Raw genomic sequence first — 23,178 nt, 5'->3', positions numbered from 1 at the left:
CAGATTTGAACCGGTGTCAATGACATCCAGCCAGCTTGTCCTTGGATTGGAATTTCAAATTTAAAAACACACAAGATAATGCCCTGCCCCCTGCCACTCAACATAAACACACTACGCTGGTCTGTGAGGAAGACAGACACCACAGATCTATATGCTCTAACTCAGTGGTGGCCAGTACACCAAGTACTGAGACATTTTGGTGGATCTCAATGGACTCTGTGATCCACCGGCAATAAAGTGAACAAGAGTGCAATAAAATAAAACCCTTTTAACCAAGTGGGATTATCTGGCTTTAACCAGTGCTGACCAATATATTAAGGTAGCAATGAAAAAAAAAAAAAAATATCAGCATTTTTAACTAAGAAAAAGGTAAAAAGTTCTGAAAACTGATGTGTATTTTGTAACATTTTTGTCCAATAAAAATCACACATAAAAGTAACAATTAACATTTGAATGTATTAATTAAAGAAACATCTTAGTCAAGTAGACAAATGTGTCCCATTTTTGTTTTCTGCTGGTAAGAAAAATTAACCAAAACACAGTGGCATTAAAAAAAAAAAACAAGCACAATTGCCTAAAATTTAGTGTGAACTTTGCATGCTTTGGTTTTGACCATTTTCCCAGCTCAGGCTCAAAAGATCTTGTATAACAGTAGATGGAGGACAGACGTGAAAGCGATGTTACCGATTCAGACATTTTAGCATCTTACATCAAACAGATCAGAAATGTTGGTCTTGTGCTTTATTTACATTGGCTTCACAATGTAAAAATAAATAAATAAATAAGCTATTTAACATTTGCACTTCTCTCTATTGCATGGTTTGTTATAACACAGGACGTTTTTTTGGTGTCAGTTTGAATTTGTTTCTTGGCAGTATTTTCACACCTGCTTTTAATAAAAATTATCAAACTCACAGGTACTTAACTAGGCAGAGCATCAGTGACTGATAACAAGTACACAAAACGAGGTCGATTGCAAAAGAAAATTGCGTTTATTGATCACACAGTAAAACCAAGATACAGACCCTGAAGTATACTGATTGCTTTAGTTATTGTTACATTTTTTTTTTTTTTATAAATAAGATGTTCAATAGTGAAAGGATTTACTTGAGGTAACACCAGACTTTACATAACAACAGTCAATTACACAGCGTCACACACACACACACCCCAAATACCTTCACTATCTGTAGGCTATGCCTTGCTGCACAGATTCTTAGTCACTCGGTCAGCTGACACCCTGTAAACATAAACAAATAAACAAAAAAGAATAGACTCTACCCTCTTTGTATCGAGACACACACAAAAAAAAGGTGCATTCAACCAGCTCAGGAACTCCTTACAAAATAGCCAGTGTCTCATTTCTTCACTGTAGGCTTTTTAAAAGCCAAGCAAAACACACCAGACCAGCCTCATTTTAACATCAAAACAAGTACAGTAATTCCTTATGAAAACACGAGAACCAGAGGTCTTCTTTTTTGGACTTACTGCACAACTTTCTCCGAACAAATCAATATAATTACATACACAGTAAATAATACTTTATTCTTAACTTGTAGCCTATTAGAATCTGATACAGCCGACATCATCATCATAAAGTAGCCCAAGACATTTCCGCAGGTCGGATGGGGAAAATATTAATAAATATATTATTATTGCAGCTGCTGTTGGGTTTAGCATCCCAATCCCTGGTCCTCCTCATGAACCCATTTCCGGCATCATACCGGCTCTTTAGGAAACTCGTGGAGACCAATGGCCCTGCTGTGTTGGAGCAACCATATATTACACACCTATTTACCATGGTATCTCTCCCCTGGGTGCGTTGTGTTTTGGCGAGTGGTAATGCAGGAAAGCAGCGGGAGAGATGGCGAACTTGTCCTGGTGTGACATCACGCATAAATTAGCTGCAGCTTTTCACAGAGTTGTCAACTTCAGAGTTGTTTCTTATACACTCAACGTTAAAACCTATACATTAAAACCACACACATACTTTTAGTGACCTACCAACAGTACTATACAAGTGAATTCTTAAAAGAATGAAAAATCATTGTACCCCACCTTTAAATATGCAATCAACCCTGTTAAAACTATGCTATGCTTATGTGCTGATGCTTGTTCATAACTTGCCCCGAGATCCACGTATTGGCCACCACTGCTCTAGCTGGAGAGCTGGAGCAATTCTTCTGGAGGAATGCGTCACAAGCCCTTAACCTCAAGAGCAGGCGGGACCTCAGTACTACATCCCAGCCCACATCCAGACAGCAGCTCAGCAGTGCTGTACTCACAGGGCGTGCTCAGTTACTTCAAAGAGTACAAAAGTTTGTTTCCTTGTTCTTCCTCATTGCCAAACCCGCTGAGCTGCCGAACACATTCTGCAGTTCAGTTGTGTCAGATATCTGCATGCAGTAGAAGCTTCAGTTGAAGAATAGCCGCTTCACGCTTGTAAAAGCCTCCTCTTCTTCCAAAGACAGAAGGTTTCCTTTCAGGCTGTTTTTGAAAAAAAAAGTATTTTATTAATGTGCGCACAAGGAAGAGTACATTTTGTTAACCCTTTGTGGTCCTATGTTGGACCTGGTCCGACATTACAATTTTCCATTTCCAGTCCGATGTCAAACCCTGTCCGACATCAAAAAGACGTATAGCACAGGTCACTAGTCATTTTTTCTCTAGAAAAAGCAGAGAAAACCTTTCAATAGCCGAGTGAAACCGACAGGAGCCAAATGAAGCCGAAAAAAAGGGGGGTGTATCTGATAGCCCCATTCACCACAGAGATAACACGGACATAAACAGAGGAGATAGCTGTTTCTGCATCCAACACTTCTTGAATAAAATAATGACTTGGATTGCATTATTGAGCTTGGTGATAAACGGGTGATCAGGAGAGGATTTATCAGTATGCATGTCTATAGAGAGGTATGTGAAAAATACAGTGAACAAGGGGTGGGGCTTGGCTAGAGATACAGTACTGAGTGTACTTTTGCGATTCAGTGCCTTTTAAACCTGTTTTACTCAGAATAAACAGCGTGTGTGAAAATAAATTGGACCTGACGCACCTGACAAGCACTGAATAAATGGACCGCCAAGGGTTAATGCAGTTAAGAGTTAATAGAACTTGGTTAACTTGACTTGAGAAATGCATTACAGCATATGTACAGTATTATGTAGATTAGTATTAAGAGAAGTTATGATGTGGGGTGGGGGCGGGCTCAAGGTTAATGCATCAGAAGGATACGTATAATTTCAACATGTTCTATCTGGATAGTGTAACATTGAGGCAGGTACGTACCAGATCTCTTTTAGTGTTTTGTTTTCCAGCAGAGCTTGGGAAAGAATTTTTGCACCCTCTACTGTGACCTTGTTATCGATTAACCTGCAAATACAAAAAGATTGATTAAACAAGATCATTATGGACAGTGAAAACATACTGATCTACTGTGATGATAGGATGCAGTACCTAATATTTTCCTGCATGAGTGCGGTGTAGACATTATTTTTGAGCAGCGAGTGTGCTGTCATGCAGTTTCACATCCAGCAGGTGGGGATACAGAAAGAATACGCTTGCTGGATTGATTGTAATGTGCTAAAAACTCACATTTCATCCCGTCCCAAACCAGAAATGGGAATTTTTGTGAACAAAAACAAAGTATCCCATTAACATAATCTAAGGAGTATGCCATATTATAGTGATAGGTTTATAAATATATGGAAATTAAGTATATACTCCCTGAACCCACTGAAATATTATACACAGCAGGTCTTCTTGACATAATATGCTCTATTCACAAAGCTTCAACTGCATTTATGAATATAATACTTAATATTCATGTTGTTAAAGAAGCCAGCAACAATCTGGGGCAATTCCCGAATGTCAAAGTGTATTGTTTCTCACAAACACAAAAGTAACAAGTTAAAGCTGAGGGTCCAATACCTAATTCAAGTAGACTTCTCTTTTATTCACTTTATCAGGTTCTTCCTATATTTTCACTTGTTTTTCTGCCCTCTCAGCTCCTGTTTTAAATACTACATTATTCATTGATAATGTATTTATTTCTCTGTCTCTATTCTGGTGTGGCTGGTTGCGAATACACCAAGTTCAGATTGCAAAGTGTACACAAGCTTACCACAGGTGGGTCAATGCTGTGTTGACTTTGATCGTTTCTGCAAAGCACCTGGCAACTTCATCATTCAATTGATTCTGCACTAGCCTGAGAAAACAAGAACAATTAAACAAACGGTGTGCAGCTGACAGGTCTGGAGTATTCCATCATCTAGTACATCAGAACCCTAAAGGGAAGAAACTGCTTTTTTTTCAGTAGGCTGAAAAGGTCAACTACACTGGTGATGTTTTGTTTTTGAGAATGGTCAGAGATGTATTTTTGTTCCTATTTTAATCACGTTAAAAACGGTTTATGCCCTTTGGCTGCAGTTGCTGCAACACTTTTACAAAGCACACCCCTTCCCTTTTTATTTCTTGGGTGGGGAAAAAAGAAATTCCCTGATTTTGGTGATCATTAACCTTTAATATCCCACATAAATATTGTTCACTATAGTATGGGGATTTGTCCCTCAGGCAAGACTTCACAGTGTAAAAAAAAAAACAATAATTACCAAAATATATTCACTGAGCTGTTCTCTTTCAATGCAGCAGCTAAACTTTTTCCTCCCTCTGTAGAGATGAGATTGGCTGAAAGGCTGAAAGAATACATTTAACAGGTTAAAATACGTGGAAAAATTGCATGTGTAAGCCAAATATACTAGGACCTAATCAACACCATGTATATGGTCTGTTCATATCTGTGTATGGATGTATACTGTAAAAAGTTACCTGTTAAAAACCCTAATGTTCAAAGCAGATTTTGTTTGTCAGTTGTTCACAAATTAACAGGTGTTCCAGATCTTTAGCCACTGATGATGTAAAGACACCTACTGGATAGGGGCTCTCCAGGACCAGGGTTGGAGACCTCTGTCCTAGATCATATAGTTTTTACCACTAAAAAAAATATCTGAGCTGGTTTACCAAATGAATTAATAGTGTAAGCATCCCTTTGTCCTGGAGACATTGATCCAAGTCCTGTCTATTTATATTTAATTCAACACCACTCACAGGATGGACATTCAAGCACTGTTTTCTTCTAGGGCAGCTAAATGCTACACCACTTCTCTTTCTTCAGAAAGCATACCGATTCCTCAGGCCTTACGCCCAACTAGAAATTAATCAAGTATCCAAGAGTGGGTGGGATCAAACCAGTACCACTCGCACTGCGAGCAAACACCTTGCAAATCATTCAATTGAGTGCTTTTCCTACACAGCCTGGCAGACCTTCCTTGAAATTTCAATCAGCCTAAACTCTCTTCCCACCCCTCCCTTTAACTGGTTTATGCATGACCAACAGTAACTTCTCTCTTTCTTTTTTTCTCTTTTTATTTTATGTATACACTTGATCTGGATTGGCACCCAGGCCTAGGCCTCCAGTGGTGGAAGACAAACAAGAGACCAAGGACTTGTGCAGTCAGACTACATGCCCTGTTCCTTCAGAACATTGACATTGTCTCATTGCAGGGTTTAGCTTCACTAAAGGAAGAAATGTCTTTACGACAACCATAGCAACCTTTCAAATAAGTTTTTCATAAAGTTTAGGGAAATAGTGAAAAAGAATGCATAGGTTACAATGGTTTAACTACAGATAACGCAACCATGTATGTAATATGTATTTTTACATTTATAAGAGAATATGGCATGTTTATAAAGTATTTATTTAAATATTTTTGGTTTGAGTAAAAACCTTATTAGGTGATTTTTGGGACACTAACTACAATTTCATCAATTATCCATAGGGTGGCACTCTGTGTAAATGTACCCCCCCCCCCCCCCCCCCCAAAAAAAAACAACAAAAAAAACACAGTTGCAGCATTTTTTTTCCCCAGCAGAGAATCTCAGTTTTGTATGAATACACCACAAGTAGATTCATGACATCACTTCTAGACATGGATACAAGACACACACCAGCAATGTAAGAGCATGTATGACATTGTATGACAGTGCTTCTCACTTTCTGTCATGAATGCTTCCAGTGAGAATTTAATTTCCTGGACTCCCAATCCAATATGACTACAAGGTAACATACTGTACTGTACCTGAGGTTTGTTAGACTGGGGTGATTCCTCAAGGCTTCTGCAAAGGCGATTGCCCCTTCATCACCAATGGTGTTACCCCACATTCTGAAAACAAAAAACAATGTGCTATGCAAAATATGAAATATTCCCTTTTTCACTGCCACTCTGCAACGTCTATGTGAGCACAGTTTGTTTAGGGGCTCAAACAATCTGCAGTGCAATGTGTGGCATGCTGGGAAAAAAGGAAGTGAAACCTCTTACAGACTTTGCAACTTTGTGGTTTCGAAAGCTAGTCTGTTTTTAAACATATTTAGCTGTATCAGTGAATACCAGGATGGCCTATACTATTCTACTCACTCCCACAAACTTTATTCACACTGGTACAGAATTACAAAAGAGCAATGACCATATTCCATCACTGTATTTTATCTTTAAAGTCTTTGAGAACAGAAAGAAATCTAAAAAAAATAAAACACACTTAGTTGCTGATTTTATTTTATGTCCTAAGTGTACTGGGAAGTAAATAATTGATACAGATTATATCTCCATCATCCATTTTTGGATGAGATGTCTTTTAGAAATTGGGATAAAATGTTTACCAGAATGAGTAGAGAAGTGGATGCAATAATCTCAGTCTTACCCCACGTCAAAGATAGTTTTACTCTTCTGAATTGCATATGCCAGCAATTTTCCACCTTTGCTTGTAATTTTGTTGCACCCAATTCTGCAAATTGAGAAATCTGTCATTTATCAAGTTAAAAAAAAAAAAAAAAAAAAAAAAAAAAAAAAAAATCGAACCACTTTCATATTGAACTGAATTTATAATCTTGAACTCTTTTTTTCCAGTCCGCTTTCTTATGTTACCTCATCTCAAATAATATTTCATTTAACTAAAGGTTCTGCTAGGTTCATAGACAGACACATCTGTCAGCGTATCTCCTGTCATAGCAGTGTTTACAAGATTAACTGAAGCTAAAAACAATGTACCCACAATCTAAACCTTAATCTAGAAGAAGAAAAAAAAGTTCCTCAAACTGCACTGCAGTGATGTTTTCATTGTTTTTCCCAATGACAAATTAGCAGAGGCTGCGTATTACAATTAACCTTCACTAAGTGCAAGTGACAATAGGGTTATTTTATTTTCCCTTCCTTAGAGATTTGCAATCGTTGAAAGTAGTTTTGAGTGCTGTTACTCAAAGTTCAGATTTTTTTCATGCTGTACAATCTGGGAAAGTGCTGTATACTGTTTTAGAAAGCCCAGCTTCTTTATATAGTTCCCAGAACTTCTAATTTCCCTTGAACTTCCTCAGTCTGGTTAGCAATGTATAGTAGATGTAGAGTAATTCCATGGTTACCAGTACCATCCCCCTGACCCCCTTAGTGACTGCACTAAAAATCCCCAATAATCGGAAATCAGAAATTATAAATTCAGGCAATATCTTCAAGATGATGGCATGCATGCTCTCAGGGTTTATGACAAAAACCTTCAATATCTGACCAACAGCACTAACCAAAGCTATTTGCTATTTCAAATATCATTTAAAAAATAAAAAAAAAAGACACGCATACCACAGTAAGCTTGTGGAGCAAATACTATTTTTACTAATATATTTGATCTATACAGTGTCAGCTTATAGCCCAGACCTCTAGCACTCTGAAATGAGAGATACTGAAATGTGCATACTTAAGCATCCTAAGACTTGGGCATTCTTCAATGATCTTTGCAACCCACTGGGCTCCAGCATCTGTTATTTGATTTTTGTAAAGTCTGTAATAGCAAGAATGTACAAGTATGTTAGTAACATAGCTCCCCTGTTATTGCTGTAAATACAAAATTACAGCTATCAGTATCACAAAAAAAAATTATATAAAAAAATTAATCACTATGACCTACATCGTAGAGGTCTCCATCACATATATATATATATAATATATATATATATATAATATATATTATATAGATATATATTATATATATATAATATGTATTAATATCACTTGATCTGGATAGACCTACCGTGGGGATTGGCACCCAGGCCTAGGCCTTCAGAAGACCTAACAAGAGACCAAGGACTTGTGCAGTCAGACTACTGCCCTGTTCTTCAGAACACTGGAACATTGTCTCATGGCACAGGGTTTAGCTTCACTAAAGGAAGAAATGTCTTTACGACACCCAGAGCAACCTTTCAAATAAGCTTTTCACAAAAGTTCAAAAATATATATGTTATATATAGTGTATTTATGACAAACCACACACACACGTACTATATATATCAGTACATGAAACCATATGTCTGATTTTCTGCATTTTTCCACATTTTTCGCATTGAATTTGGTCAGATGTTTTTGTGGGTTGTAGTCGTATTTAGAGGGAGTCAGAGAAAACACCAAAGTTTTGTGCTTCTTTCATTTGTTTGGTGTGCAAGGTAATCAAACATGCAATCTTCAGGTGTGAAAAAGTTATTGCCCCCATCCTAGTTAACTCAACCCAATTAAAAGGATAATTAGGGTCAGCTGTTTGAATACTTTTGTTAGCAATCAGGCCTGATTTGGGCCAGCCCTGCCCAATATAAATCTGACTAACTTTGGCACTTACCATCAGAGTGAAGTTGTTAGCACACAGGTTCTAGAGGCACATCATGCCACGATCAAAAGAAATTCCTGAAGACCTCCAGGAAAAAAGTTGTTGATGCCTATCAGTCTGGAAAGGATTACAAAGCCATTTCTAAGGCTCTGGGGCTCCACCAAACCACAGTCAGAGCCATATTGTCCAAATTGAGAAAGTTTGGGACAGTAGTGAATCTTCTCAGGAGTGGCTGTCCTGCCAAAATCTCTCCAAGAGCAAAGAGTGGAACTTTTTGGCCAACATGGGCTCAATTATGTCTGGCAAAAACCAAACACTGCATTCCACAGTAAGAACCTCATACCAACGGTCAAGCATGGTGGTGGCAGTGTCATTATTTGGGGATGCTTTGCTGTATCAGGACCTGGACAACTTGCCATCATTGAAGGAACCATGAATTCTGCTCTGTATCAGAGAATTCTACAGGAGTATGTCAGGCCATCCCTCTGTGAGCAGAAGCTGAAGCGCAGCTGGGTCATGCAGCAAGACAAGATCCGAAACACACAAGCAAGTCTACATCAGAATGGTTGAAGAACAAGAAATTTAAAGTTTTGGAATGGCCTAGTCAAAAGTCCAGACCTAAACCCCATTGAGATGCTGTGGCAGGACCTGAAACGAGCAGTTTATGCTTGAAAACCCACAAATGTTACTGAGTTGAAGCTGTTCTGCCTGAAGGAGTGGGCCAAAATTCCTCCATGGCGCTGTGAGACTGATCAATAACTACAGGAAGTGTTTGGTTGCAGTTATTCTGCTAAAGGTGGCGTAACCAATTACTGAGTCTAAGGGGGCGATTACTTTTTCACTGGGGGGCACTGGGTGTTGCATATCTTTCTTTAATAAATAAATGAAATAAGTATCAATTTTGTGTTATTTGTTCACTCATGGTCCCTTTTATTTAATGTTAGATTTTGATTGAAGATCTGATAACATTCAGTGTCAAATATGCAAAAAATCAGACATGGGGCAAATACTTTTTCACAGCAATTTATTATATATATATATATATATATATATATATATATATATATATATATATATATATATATATATATATATAGATAGATAGATAGATAGATAGATAGATAGATAGATAAATTGTTCTACAGATTTAGGTAGCAATTTTAAAAAAAATGTACAGTGCTTATAGAAAGTCTATACCCCCTTTCTAAATTTCCACCTTTTGTTGCCTTATAGGCTGGAATTAAAATGCATTGATTTTTTTTTTTTCATTAATCTACACATCCTACCCCACAACTTCCAAGTGAAAGAAATATTCTAGAAATTTGTAGAAAATGAATTAAAAATAAAAATTGAAATAACTTGGTTGGAGAAGTGTCCACCCCCCTTGAAATAGCAATCCTAAATTAGCTCAGGTGTAACCAATCGCATTCAAAATCACACACCAAGTTAAGTGGCCTCCACCTGTGTTAAATAGTGATTTGCATTATTTCAGGATACATTTTTTAGGTTTCCTCTGCTGGGTAGTGCATTTCAAAGCAAAGACTCAACCACAAGCACCAAGGCGCTTTAAAAAAAAAACTCTGGGACAAAGTTGTTGAAAGGCACAGATCAGGGGATAGGTATAAAAAAATATCAAAGGCCCTGAATATCCCGTGGAGCACGGTCAAGATGATTATTGAGAAGTGGACAGTGTATGGCACAACCAAGACCCTGCCTAGATCAGGCCGTCCCTCCAAACTGGATGACCAAGCAAGAAGGAGACTGATAAGAGAGGCTACCAAGAGGTCAATGGCAACTTTGCAAGAGCTACAGGCTTTTATGGCTGAGACTGGTCAAAGTGTGCATGTGACAGCAATATCCCAAGCACTCCACAAACCTGGCCTGTATGGCTGGGTGGCAAGAAGGAAGCCATTACTCAAGAAAGCCCACCTTGAATCCCATTTAAAGTGTCGTGCATATTTACATTGTATATCTAAGGTTTATGTCACAACTGTGTCCTCACCAATTACCATTAAAGAAAATACCCACTATAGCTCATAATGTAATTATTTACCATAATAAACACAATACCTCAATAAGAACTAGCGATTCTGGCATAATTATCCCTAGACTCATGTAGATTCAAAAGGATGCAAAAAAACACTCAAGATTCTGTAGCCATGTGGCAAAAAGTTTTGTGGTCTGACTAAACTAAAATGGAATTTTTTGGCATAAATGCAAAGTGTTATGTTTGGTGCTAACCCAGCATTATCACCCAAAGAACATCATCCCTACTGTGAAGCATGGTGGTGGCGGCATCATGTTATGGGGATGTTTCTCATTGGCAGGGACTGGGGCACTTGTCAGGATAGAAGGGAAAACGAATGGAGCAAAGTACAAAGTAAAAAGGTAAATGTCCTTGAGTGGCCCAGTCAGAGCCCCGACTTAAACCAAATCAAAAATTAATGGCATGATTTGAAGACTGCTGTATTAATGTTCCCCAAGGAACTTCATAGAGCTTGAACAGTTTTGTAAAAAAGAATGATCAAATATTGCAAAATCTAGGTGTGCAAAGCTGGTAGAGACCTATCCCAACAGACTCACAGCTGTAATTGCTGCCAAAGGTGCTTCCACCAAGTATTAACTCAGGGGGGTGGAGACTTATCCATTTATGATCTTTCAGTTTTATATTTTTAATATATAATTTTTTTTCTCGATAAAAACTTTTTTCCCCTTAACAGCGTGGAGTATGGTGTGTAGATAAGTGGAAAAAAAATCCTCATTTAAAATGCACAAAATTCAAGGGGGTGTAGACTTTCTATAGGCACTGTAGTTACAAGTATAAACACTAAAACGTGTGACATGAGTCTTGGCTCAACTGAATGTTGTCAGACTGCAAGGATATCCCTTACCGTTTATAATTGCATGATCCTTTCCTCTATTTTTTTACTGTTCATAACTATCTAGTAAGGAAAGCTATCCATTGCATTAGAAATGTAAACTTACCCTAGAACTTTGACAATTTTGGTCTTTACAAGTTCCTTTGCTAAGACTTCTACTCCACAGTCAGTGATCTGATTAACAGACAATCTGGAAGAAAACACAAACCTCCATGTGTTATTAAATTATTATTTTAATGTAAAAATTTGGATTTTCCTGAATGTTTTAGAGTAGGTTTCATTTTCTGTTAAAGCTCCTATGAAATTTACTATTTTATCTTGTGACAAGAAAGCTGTGTGGCTCACAGGTTAGACTGGATCTTTAGATGAGGAGCCAGGAGATTCTAATTTAGTAGCTCATCATCACTCTATTTGATGCAATGGCTCATTCTTTGTGCAATGTAATGTTATACAGCAGCTGAGCAATAAGTAATTTTGAATGTTAAAAAAGCCTTTTGAAAATTATTTATTACTGGGTTGAAAATCTAAATTTCCCAGATCTAGGGGAAAGTACTGTATACGCGGATTGAAAAGAATACTTTCCCTACTGTACAGTAAATCACTTACCTTACCACAGACAGCTTGCTGAGACACGGCTGGAGCTGTTTTACCCCATAGTCATTAATGTTGTTATTGTCCAGATCCAGCCCAATTGGTTTCCTGCAATGTTGCAGGACAAAGCTGAATGCGCTGCAGTCAGCGGAGTAGGCATTGCAGTAGGTCAGCTTGATGTAGTCGGCAGAGATTCCTTTAGCAGTCAGCTTACCAACCTCTTCACTTTGGGTCTCGAAGACACACCTCAACATCCAGATGAAGTTGGACATCCCATGAACTTTGCACCCCTCCTCCTCAGACTTGAACCGTGGTAAGTTTTTCAAGTGGGATTTCACACTGTCCGACAGGTAGGACTTCAAGACTTCACGCTTCTTCTTCAGCATCTTGGGTGACACCAGGTGCTCAAGCAGACTAACCTTGGCCCTGGACAGCAGTCCACACAGGAAGAGGTTGGTGAACTGAAAGTGCTCGTTGTTCCTGAAGGGGTCTTTGTCCCGCGGTTTGGAAGGGTGAATACAAGACATCATGGGAAATCTAGGGAAGTGCCTTGCTTTGCGATACTCACACTCTGCAAAGAATTTCAAGATATCCTTGCAGCCGACATCTTCATCCACCACCAGGGAAAATGCAGTGAAGAAGGACTGGAGGGTCACATGGACAAACTCAAAGGTGGTGGGGTTTCCACAGCCATCGTAATGACCAATGGGTCTGAGGAACCCAAGGCGCATCTCCTTCTCTGCAATGTGCAAAGATGTGATCTCTTCATGGTCGAAGACAAAGCTTGTCTTCTCTATTCCTTGGTGGGCTAGCTTTCCAAAAGCAATCAAGATCTCTCTACCAGATCTGAAGGTCTCACTCTGGCATCGGCTGCTCTTCTTGAGCAAGCTGAGATTGGTTAAGCGACTGAGAAAAACCTCCGACATCAGCAGAAAGACATCAGTGATGGTGACGTACAAGTCAGACAACTGATAGTTCTCATAAACTGACTGGAAATGTTCAAAGCATTTGAATATAATCCAGCAAAACAAGGGGATGGAACACAGGCTGCATAGATGAGGGTTTGCCTCCAGCTGGTTTAGCACCAAGGTCTGGTAAGTCCTTTCTTTGAAGTGCATGGTGGTGTATTTCCGCAAGCTTTCTGGGGAAAATCCCTTCAGGATGAGTTTCTTCCTGACCACCTTGTTCTGGATCTCAGTGCCTGTCCTTGCTGTCAGGACTTTCTTAGATCCTTTTAGCAGCTTCCCGCCAAGCAGGTTCATGAGCAGCAAGAGCGGGTGTGTCTTCTCATCGGGCGAGCAGACTTCCGGAATGCTGCTCAGGTCAAAATCAGAGTGGATCTCATCATAGCCATCAAAGGTGAACAGCACCATCTCCGGAAACCGCTGGATATATTTGAAAACTTCGTCCTCTGGATCCTTGTCCGGGTAGCAGTTGTACTTGAAAAGCAGGTCCTTCAATGATATCTCATCTGTCTCTTTGAAGACGCAGAACATCCTGCAGCGGAATTTGAAGAAGAACTTGGCCCTAATGCTTGGCTCCCTTTTGGACCACAGGTTCTGAAGTTTCTGGAGCAAGATGGACTTCCCTGTGCCAGCATCCCCAAGGATTAAGATGGTTTCTGCATCTTGGTTAAAGACGCCGTTGTCGCTGAACAGCTCGTCTAGGCTGTCCAGGTAGCCCTGGCTCTCGTTGCGATCGTTCACCAGCTCCATGAGAGTGTCTGTGTACATCTCATCCAGCAACATCTCCTCTCTCTGCGCGTACGAGATAATGAACTTGGTGTCATGTCCCAGCTCACGACGAAGCTTTTCACAGTACTTGCTCACTGCAAAGAAACCAAACATTTTTACAAACCTTAAACATACCTGTAAAAAAGCCACATTAATAGGAACTATTTAAGTAATAAACAGAATGCTTGACAACTAGCTGAGTCGTGTAATTAAAAAAAAAAAAAAAAAGTGTAGGTCAATTGCTTGTTCCCTACCCAGGGGCCTAAATTGGGCAAGAGGTGCTGATCTTGCAGTAAAATGGTCGGCTCTCGGTAATCTGATCTCTTAGCATCTGAAGTGAATAACTGAATAAACCTATTTATAAACTGCCTTGGTTGAAACGTTAGCAACAAAGAACAGTGCATAATAGAAACCTTATACAACCTAGGAGAGCACTTCATGACATCAACCACTAAATGGACTGAGGATTTTATTTACTCTTTGATTTTTAGGTAACTTGTTTTTGTTTAAAAAATAAATAAAACTAGCTTATCAGCTGAGGGAGCTTCATATTAACCCATTTCTCATTCAGTAAGGCAAGGTCTAATTCTGTAACCATTTGACTGTATCTGAAACTCTAAAGTGTAAATAAAACACACAATATACACAGTATTTCTCGTTCTCACCGGGATCTGTGTTGATCACAGGGATACTCTGGATTTGCTCTGGTGGCTGGTACTGAATCTCCTCAAACCAGGGTCTCAGGTCTATGAAGGCATCATAGGCCTCATGAAGAATGTGCACAAAATATTGACAGACCTCCTCTCCTTTGCTCTGAACCAGTTCCAGGATTTTACGAACCTGCAGACAACATTTCGCGTTATAATAATACAATTACTTCTGGGATAAAAGAAAACCACTCTAACATGTCACCTTGATACCAAAGCACGGCAGGGATCCTTTAAAGTTAGATAACTGGTGGCCAATAACTTTACTATGTACCGACCACAAATCATTCACGATTCGAAATCAGTGAATCCCAGTCTGATTTTATAAAAAAGGTAGTGGTATTCAAAATCCCATTCGTCTAGTTTTAGATATGCTGGACTATAGTGAGTTAATCAAACACGATGGCTATATGTACTTTCAAGGCCTTTGACACCATAGAACATAGCTTTTAAGGCTTATGAGTCTTTTGGATTTGGGGGAAGATGTATAAACATAATTAAACTCATGTATAACAATATTAATTATTAAGAACTTCTCCTCAATTTGATATTAGGTATCAGACAAGGGTGTCCAATTTCCCCTGCTTTATTGTTATTGTGGAACTATAAACAATTTTTTATAAAGAACTTACCTGAGATATATTTGAAAAAAAAAAAAAAAGAAAAAAAATTTAAAAGCCAGTTTCCAGATGACACTGCAATTTTTCTTAAACGCTAAACAGACACCCACAGTCATCAAAAAATGTGAAATATTTTCTGAAGTTTCAGGCTTATCCCTTGACAAAAAAAAAAAAAAAAAAAGTGAACCGATGCCACTTCATAGAAATTAGTTACTAAATTGAATATATTCCTATTAAGAATGAAATAAAATATATATTGGAATTATTCTTACAAAAAAATTAAGAATAGAATTATTAAACATTAACAACAGACTTGAGAAAGCAAAAACTACTCTCAATCATTGGCTTCAAAGAGCTCTTAATCTTTTGATGCAATCTTTTGTCAAAAACAGAGGGCATATCAAGGTTGATTTACCCAGCCCAATCACTGTTTATTTTAATTAACACTAGAACTGTAGTGTTATTTTATTTTTATGTAGTAGAAACAATGATTTTGGTTTTATAGTTTATACCTGTACACAGGTACATGTACGTACCCGTTTCTTTTGAAATGTGTATTTTATTATATTTTAAAAATAAAATAATTTTCCATTTAAATATGGTGTTTCTACGATGCAAACGTTAGATGTTCATGAATACAGCTTTTCAGTTGTATCCGATACTACGTCTTTCATTTTCTAACGAAACAGTTTAACAACGTAAGGGTCAAAGTGACCCAAGTGGCAGTTCTAGGTAGTTCATAAATTTGGAAGTTTTAAGTGTTAAGTGTTTAGTTTCTAGTGTTAAAACTTTTTTTTTTTTTATAACTCTCATATAGTTAAGACTTTTATAGAAGGATGACTTCAAGCAATTGATTATGAGTCAATGAACGGCACTTTTAAAATAAGCTGGTTAAAAGCTTGTATTAAAAACAATGACTCAATGTGGTTTCATATTCCACATTTTATTTTCAAATGTTTGGAGGATTAGATTTGTTTAAATATGATTTTAAATCCCTTTTAAGCTTTTCCAACTATTATAAACAAATATTGGATTTAAATAACCTTTTATTTTATTAATATAATATATATATATATATATATATTATATATATATTATTATATATATATATATATATATATATAGACTTTTATCATTTTCTCGGCTGGCTCTTTGAGCTAATATCTTATATCTATATATATTATATATATCTATATATATATATATATATATATATATATATATATTATATATATATATATATATATATATATCTATATATATATTATATATATCTATATATATATATATATATATATATATATATATATATATATATATATATATATCTATATATATATATATATATATATATAATATATATATAAGACATACCCCACCCTGAACCAAAACGGCTACCACAGCATTTTGCAGCGCCATGCAATACCCACTGGTATACGCCTAGTTGGTCAGGGGTTCATCCTGCAGCAAGATAATGACCCAAAACATACTTCCAGGCTATGTCAGAACTACCTTAGAAGAAAAGAACAAGATGGTAGGCATCAAATCATGGAATGGCCAGCACAGTCTCCAGACTTAAACCCCATCGAGCTGGTTTGGGATGAACTGGAAAGAAGGGTGAAAGCAAAGCAACCTACAAATGCAACACATTTGTGGGAACTTCTGCAACAGTGTTGGGAAGAACTTTCCGAACAATATTTTTCCATTGTAGAAAGAATGCCCCGAGTGTGTTCGGCTGTTATATCTGCAAAAGGTGGCTACTTTGAGTCAAAAATTTAGATTACATTTTGTTAAACAAAACGATTCCATGATTTCTTTTTTATCTCCAATTGTTTATTTGTTCTATGCTTTAATTTCAGAGTACATTGAAACATTACACTGCGTAAATTTCAATAAAAACCCGGAAAAATAAAGTGTTCTAAAACTTTTGACCGGTAGTGTGTGTGTGTGTGTGTATGTATATATATATATATATATTTTATATATTTCTTCCAATTTCTCCAAAAGTAAAAATTATTACAAACTATTTATCCATCAGGAGAACGATTCCATAGAAGATTTAGCATTGGTTCCACTTAACTTTTGTGTCTTCTATAAAAACAATGTTGAAGATGCTAACCATCTCTTTTTGGGTTGGTCTCCACACCTGGCTGTGATTAAATTCCAAACCTACCAGCCTTATCCTATGTTGACATAGTACGGAACTTTAACTCTGGAGAAAATGAAGACATTTTACTAACTGTTAATGTTAAGAGTAGAGTGCTTACCTCGGTACCTATTGATATAATCTTTAAAAATGAGCTGGATCTCTACATTAAAGCTGGAAAAGTTAAATCAAGATGAAAGTCTATGATCTATTAAACAAACATTTACTTTTATAAAGTGGAGCTCTACCTACATTAAAAACGATCTTGTGTGCGTGCGTGTGCGCGCATATGCCTGCATGTATAATTTTATAAGTTTTGGTCAATACAATTTAGCTTTTTTTTTATTCGACCCTTGGTATTACTATTACTTTTTTTATTGGGATTTTTTTTTTTATTTATTTTTTTTACATATCAACAATTACATTCTCCATCTTGTTCCACAGAGATTAAAATGTACATTTTTAAAATTGCAAATACATCAATAAAAAAAAAGCCATAAGAAACCTAAATGTGAGAGATAACAGCATTACTATTTGTGAGCAGATTGGCTGAGGAACTTGGCAAGGTGTATAATGACGCAATATAGCAAGACAGCGTGTGTATCGTGTGATACCGCCACCCTTCAGTGCGTTGTGAGACACAAGGCGAAGCCAAATGCCTTAAACAAACCCTTCAAAAGCCTTACGGACTGCAGCAGACTATAGAAATAAAAAAAGGGGAATGGAAAATAACACTGTACCTGGTCAGTTTTGGTGGAAAACCGCAGAATAATCTCTGCATCTTCAGTGCAAAAGAAGCCACTGCGTACTAAATTGTCCAGGACACACTGAATGTTCTTCACTTGAGAGACCAATAACTCCCGATGCACTGTAAGAAGCCTGTAGCTCTTCGTGCACACGCTTTGTCTCTCCACAGCAAACCCACCATGGGTTCCCATTGCTTCAATTGCATGTTTTTCAGACTCAAATTCTTCCCACTAGTATTTTTTCATTAAAAGGACTCTTCTGAGTGTGAAAACCTGAGCTGTACAGGCAGCACATTGCAAGGCAGCTGTAGAAAGAACAAACAAAATTTAGTCAGTTAAAATGCTGCCTGCCCCGTAGGAAGTAAATTAAAAACACATAACAGGTTTCTGTACTACCTGAAAAAGCAGTGTACTATAAGCTACATTCAGCATGTGGATATACTGCATTGCAGCGAGCTGCAAAAATGTCCACGACTACCTCGGCTAGTTATTGAATGCAATCAATACGCTTTTAAACAAAGAATGAACTGCTTTCTCTGCCACACTAATGATAGATGGAAAACATGCATGATGGATCAATTGTTCCTCATAACCAAGCAATAAAATGTCTGCATCGACTTTTGGAAGTGCTAGATTTGTTTGGCCACATTGTTGTCTTCTCATCAACTACAGTACATTTATTGGTTGCATTTATTATGGAAGGATGGATGGCCAAGCAGCTTCATATAGCCCCAGATTCTAACACTGTCCATAATCTGTGCTAAAGAAAGCCCTTGCCAAGTTTTACCAAAATTGAAGAATCACTTTAGAGCAGGGGACTCTAATTCTGGTCAAGTTGGGTCTTAAAAGATCCAAGTGTTTCTGTCTCAACAAAATGACTAGGTAGCCCATTCCATATCTCCCACCACTCTGTGTGTGACTAACTGTCGCCTTCCTCTTTCCTAAGTCTATTTCCTGGTTTCTAGACCATGCTTAAAGTATATGTAAAAATGTAAATGTTGCAAAAGTTAGTACTAAGGGTTTATGGTAAACGGGTCTCTTGATCACAAGCCAGATTTCACAGAGGTAACCACTGAAAGCTAGTCTATATTCTAATGCTCTCAAGCAACTGCTACTGAATGAATGACTGGTTCTCTAGAAACATCTAAAATGGCAGTTTACAGCAAGAAACATCAGTTGGAACAGGTTTAAAACTACACTTCATTTTAGTTTTACTGAGTGTCTTGTTACTAGCTAGTTATGGGTGGTTTGGAAAAGAGGCATTTTTCAAGAGAGTGAAAATGTATTGTGTAGCTGAGCATGCCAATAAGGGATGGTTATGAGCACCAGGAAGGAAATGCATCAGTAGCCACTGGTCAATCTTTTAACTGATTGCTTATTTTATTCCAAGTATTGCAGTTCCTTTCCAGTTTTTGTTAAAGCTGTGTTTACCTCGTGCATATTCCTGGCAGTTAAACCTCTTCTTGGCATGCACTTGTAACATTTACATTTTTACTCTAACAAACTCTGAATCAGTAAAAATACATTCTGTTGTTTAACTATCTGTATTTGCTCCCCATCTGGTATCCCTCTATACAAGAAAAACATTTTTGCATAACTTTTCATCTCATAATTCAATTATTTGGGGAAAAAAAAGTTACTAAAATTAAAAAAAAAAAAAAATCACTATTTTACAATGATTGGTTTGTTCAACAGGTTATCCTTGTTGAAGTTCTACTAGATGAATCTGGCATGTTTTTATCTTACAAAGACTTCACAAATAGATTGTGGCAAAGTGCCCGCCCGTGTGTATTTTGTGTTGTATGTTGTGTGTTAATGTTGGTGTATAGTCATTGGTACACGGGATATAAATGGGTCTGTCTAACACGAGTGGTTTAAAATGAATATTTGTATTAAGGCACAAGGATTGAACAGCACTTCACGTGCAAGTAAAAAGTAATAATATGTGAGCACAGGGAATTGCACTTTATTAATTCACGTGCAGTTGTACCGAGTCTCCAATTGAATGATTGATCAGCAGTCGAGTCTCGGTACAGCTGCATAAAAGCAGCATGTTTTCACTCACTCTGGGTTGTGTTTTCGGTGAGTGGAGAACGGATGTGGAGACGGAAGTAAAGATAAAAAGCATAGTTAATAAGAATAGTTAAAGTTAAAGTAATATCAGCTCACCGTGTTTGTCTGTGTAGTCCGTTTTGTTTGTCTCTATTTTGGCTAAAGTGCCATGCCTGTGTTTTGTTTTTGTCTTGCAACCTTTCATTTTCTGTTTGTTCATTTATAAAATGCTGAGCGCAACCAAGCGCACTGCTTCACCAAACTCCACCTCTCTGTCTGTTCTATGTTGGTTCCTGGTTCTGGTCTGACGCCACCCACAACAGCCGTCTTTGTGACATAGATACAAGCTAGCAGTAATGCAGAAAGAATATCTCCTCCTCTAGTTTCTCTTATTAAAAATGCAATACAATATTCTGGATGTACCCCATCATGTCCCAGATTATTGATAAATGGTTCACACTTACTGACACTAAATGCAATAATAAAGGGCTTCGAGTGGTAATTCTTGAAGCATTATTCCCTTATTTAACCCTCCCAATTCTTCCAAAAGTAAAATAAACTCATTACAAACTGTTTAGTGATGTTTATCCATCAGAACGACTCCTTAGAAGATTTGGTAGTGGCTGAAACCTTTGTGCCATCTGTAAAAACCTTTAAAAATGAAATAACTCTCTACAACAAAGCTGTAAAAAAAATGTGAAATCAGTACACAAATATTTACTTTTATAAAGTGGATCTCTACATACATTAAAATATTGTATATAGATGTATGCCTGCATGTATAGTTATATAATAATAATCATTTTTATTTAGAGGTTCAAGGCACTTCACACAAGTTAAAATAAAAATAAAACAAAAAAACAAAGTCAAAACTTCAACTTGACACTATAAAAACACTAACTGGAGGACTATATATATATATCCATATATTATATATATATATATTATATAATATATATATATATTATATATAAAACAGATATAAAATAATCATGACGTCAGAATATAATCAGCTAAATTAAATAAGTCTTAAGCCTTGATTTAAAAGTAGCCACTGTGGGTGAACCTCTAACATGATTGGGTAGAGAGTTCCACAGCAGCGAAGCCCGAACAGAAAAAGCAACCTTCCTTTCTTCCTAAGTTTTACCCTCGGAGTGCAGAGCAGGCCACCACTGTCAGCTGCTCTCCAACGACTGCGTGCTGGGGTACCTGCATCCCGCTACTCACACCAAATGTAGCGATCTTGGATCCCGCAGGCAGGCGCATCACACAGCGTGAGGCAATCCACACACAGGCGGTTTTTGTTCCTGGGTAGTAAGTGTTATTTCCTAATTGCTTATGCCTCAAAGGTATAGAAAATGGTTATTATTCCCCACAAACTTTGCTTTTGAGACCAGGACAGTGATATTTCAAAGTATCACTATTTCCAATGGGAAAACGGGCAAATGTGTATATTCTGTATTTACAGTATAATTGTAAATCTTGAAAAACTACTCTCTTATAAATCTTTTGTAGTCATTTTTGTATTACTTTAGTATAAATACATGCTAATTTGGATTCATATGTTGTTTTTTTCTGACTTTATGTGAACGAAAAGACACACATGTGCCCGTTCTCCCACTGGAAATAGTGATATTTTGAAATATCACTGTCCTGGTCACAAAAGCAAAGATTGTGGGGAATAATAGCCATTTTCTATACTTTTGAAGCATAAGCAATTAGGAAATAACACTTACTACCCAGGAACAAAAATTGTGTTACATAGTGTTATGTCTCGGTGCTAAGCTGTATAAATAGTTAAAGCATACTACCTGAAATTGTATCTGCGTTAAACTGAAAACGGTACCAAAAGTTACATGATTAAAAAGTTTACTTTAAAATATAGGGGGGCGCGCGCGCACACACACACACACACACAGAGAGAGAGAGAGAGAGAGAGAGAAAGAGAGATCCACCCGTGATGATTAACATCTGGTACGCTACAATCGGGGTTTGAAGGTGTACTAACTAGTCCAATTAAGAGCACTAAACTTGTCTAATCGACTACTTTGACACATCAAGTGAACTACATTTTGTACGCTGCAACTGACCCCTTTGTGCTTGATACAGATAGGGGCGTGGTGAAAGGATTTCCAGCAAAATAAACGACCCATACTTGCTGTACACTGGAGTCGGCACGTCTCTTACAAAACATCTCCAGTTGTAGTGCTTATACACAACGATGTGTTTTATACGGCCGCAATTCACATGCTATTATTCTGTCGAAGTGATTTCCAATGTTAAGATCATGTCAAAACAGCATTACCACGTTGTTCGACAACGTTGTTGATGATATTTTTTTATTCATTTTTTTAACATCAACATATAGGGCGAATCCCATTTTTAACATTCCCTTCATCTGCCAATGTATTCATGCTCTTAAATTATGTCCGATTCACAAACCACAAGTCAAAATAAAAACTATTCCAAAATTACTGAAGGCCAAAAAAAAAAAAAAAGACGCATATGTTTGATATGATAGACATTAAACCGCAAAATAAGTAATAACTCGAAACAGTGGTGGAAACTTACCAGAATGATTTTGCCTATTAAAGTTGTCTTTGCCTTCCGAGAACTCTTCCTCCCGTTTTGCCGGAAGTGAAATGAGATCTCGTTCTTGCTTTGGGCAGTGGTGCATCGGAGCACACAATCACATTACGAGTTAGTCGACCGCAGCTTCTTAGCAAATTAGCGAGCGCTTATTTAGATTTTTTTTTTTTTTTTTTTTTTTTGTCGCAAACATTTTCAAATACTGCTTTGAGTTGTAAGCGTGTGTCCATTTTGCTAAAATACCAAAACAAAGTTGCCCAATTCTTGCTTGTTTTCCCTTTTGTTATTTTTGTTTGTGAATTCAAACTTATATAACAAAATGACTGAACATGTCCGATTTGAGTAATAAAGACATCACTTAAAGTGTGTGCTACATATCAATCGCCTTTTTGTCATTACAGAAAAATTACAAGATTA

The 23,178-nt window shown here is 37.2% G+C and overlaps 1 protein-coding gene across 1 annotated transcript; it reads right to left on the bottom strand.

The window, feature by feature from the left end:
* Positions 1-655: 655 nt before the first annotated feature.
* nod1 (nucleotide-binding oligomerization domain containing 1) lies at positions 656-22,803 on the bottom strand. The gene is made up of 12 exons (XM_041248391.1): positions 22,744-22,803; positions 18,115-18,425; positions 14,567-14,741; positions 12,184-13,996; positions 11,684-11,767; positions 7,799-7,882; positions 6,755-6,838; positions 6,136-6,219; positions 4,609-4,692; positions 4,122-4,205; positions 3,287-3,370; positions 656-2,487 (listed from the first exon to the last, which is right to left on the bottom strand). Exons 2-12 carry the CDS (start codon positions 18,310-18,312, stop codon positions 2,415-2,417), a joined length of 2,847 nt encoding a protein of 948 aa, XP_041104325.1. The 5' UTR covers positions 18,313-18,425; positions 22,744-22,803; the 3' UTR covers positions 656-2,414.
* Between the last annotated feature and the right edge of the window lie 375 nt (positions 22,804-23,178).

The sequence above is a fragment of the Polyodon spathula genome, chromosome 4 (assembly GCF_017654505.1).
Source record: "Polyodon spathula isolate WHYD16114869_AA chromosome 4, ASM1765450v1, whole genome shotgun sequence".
In the NCBI taxonomy this organism is placed as follows: Eukaryota; Metazoa; Chordata; class Actinopteri; order Acipenseriformes; family Polyodontidae; genus Polyodon; species Polyodon spathula.
Note: the sequence above shows the minus strand (reverse complement) of the source record. Positions and strands in the feature narration are given on the sequence as shown.

What these genes read in the sequence shown, in the direction of transcription:
- nod1 (XM_041248391.1), bottom strand. Translation starts at nt 18,312, where the DNA reads ATGGGAACCCATGGTGGGTTTGCTGTGGAGAGACAAAGCGTGTGCACG. An exon ending in AAAACTATCTTTGACGTGGG is followed by an intron (nt 6,220 to 6,754) that starts GTAAGACTGAGA and finishes TTTTGTTTTCAG; the next exon opens with AATGTGGGGTAACACCATTG. An exon ending in AGCTCAGTGAATATATTTTG is followed by an intron (nt 4,206 to 4,608) that starts GTAATTATTGTT and finishes TTGTTTTCTCAG; the next exon opens with GCTAGTGCAGAATCAATTGA.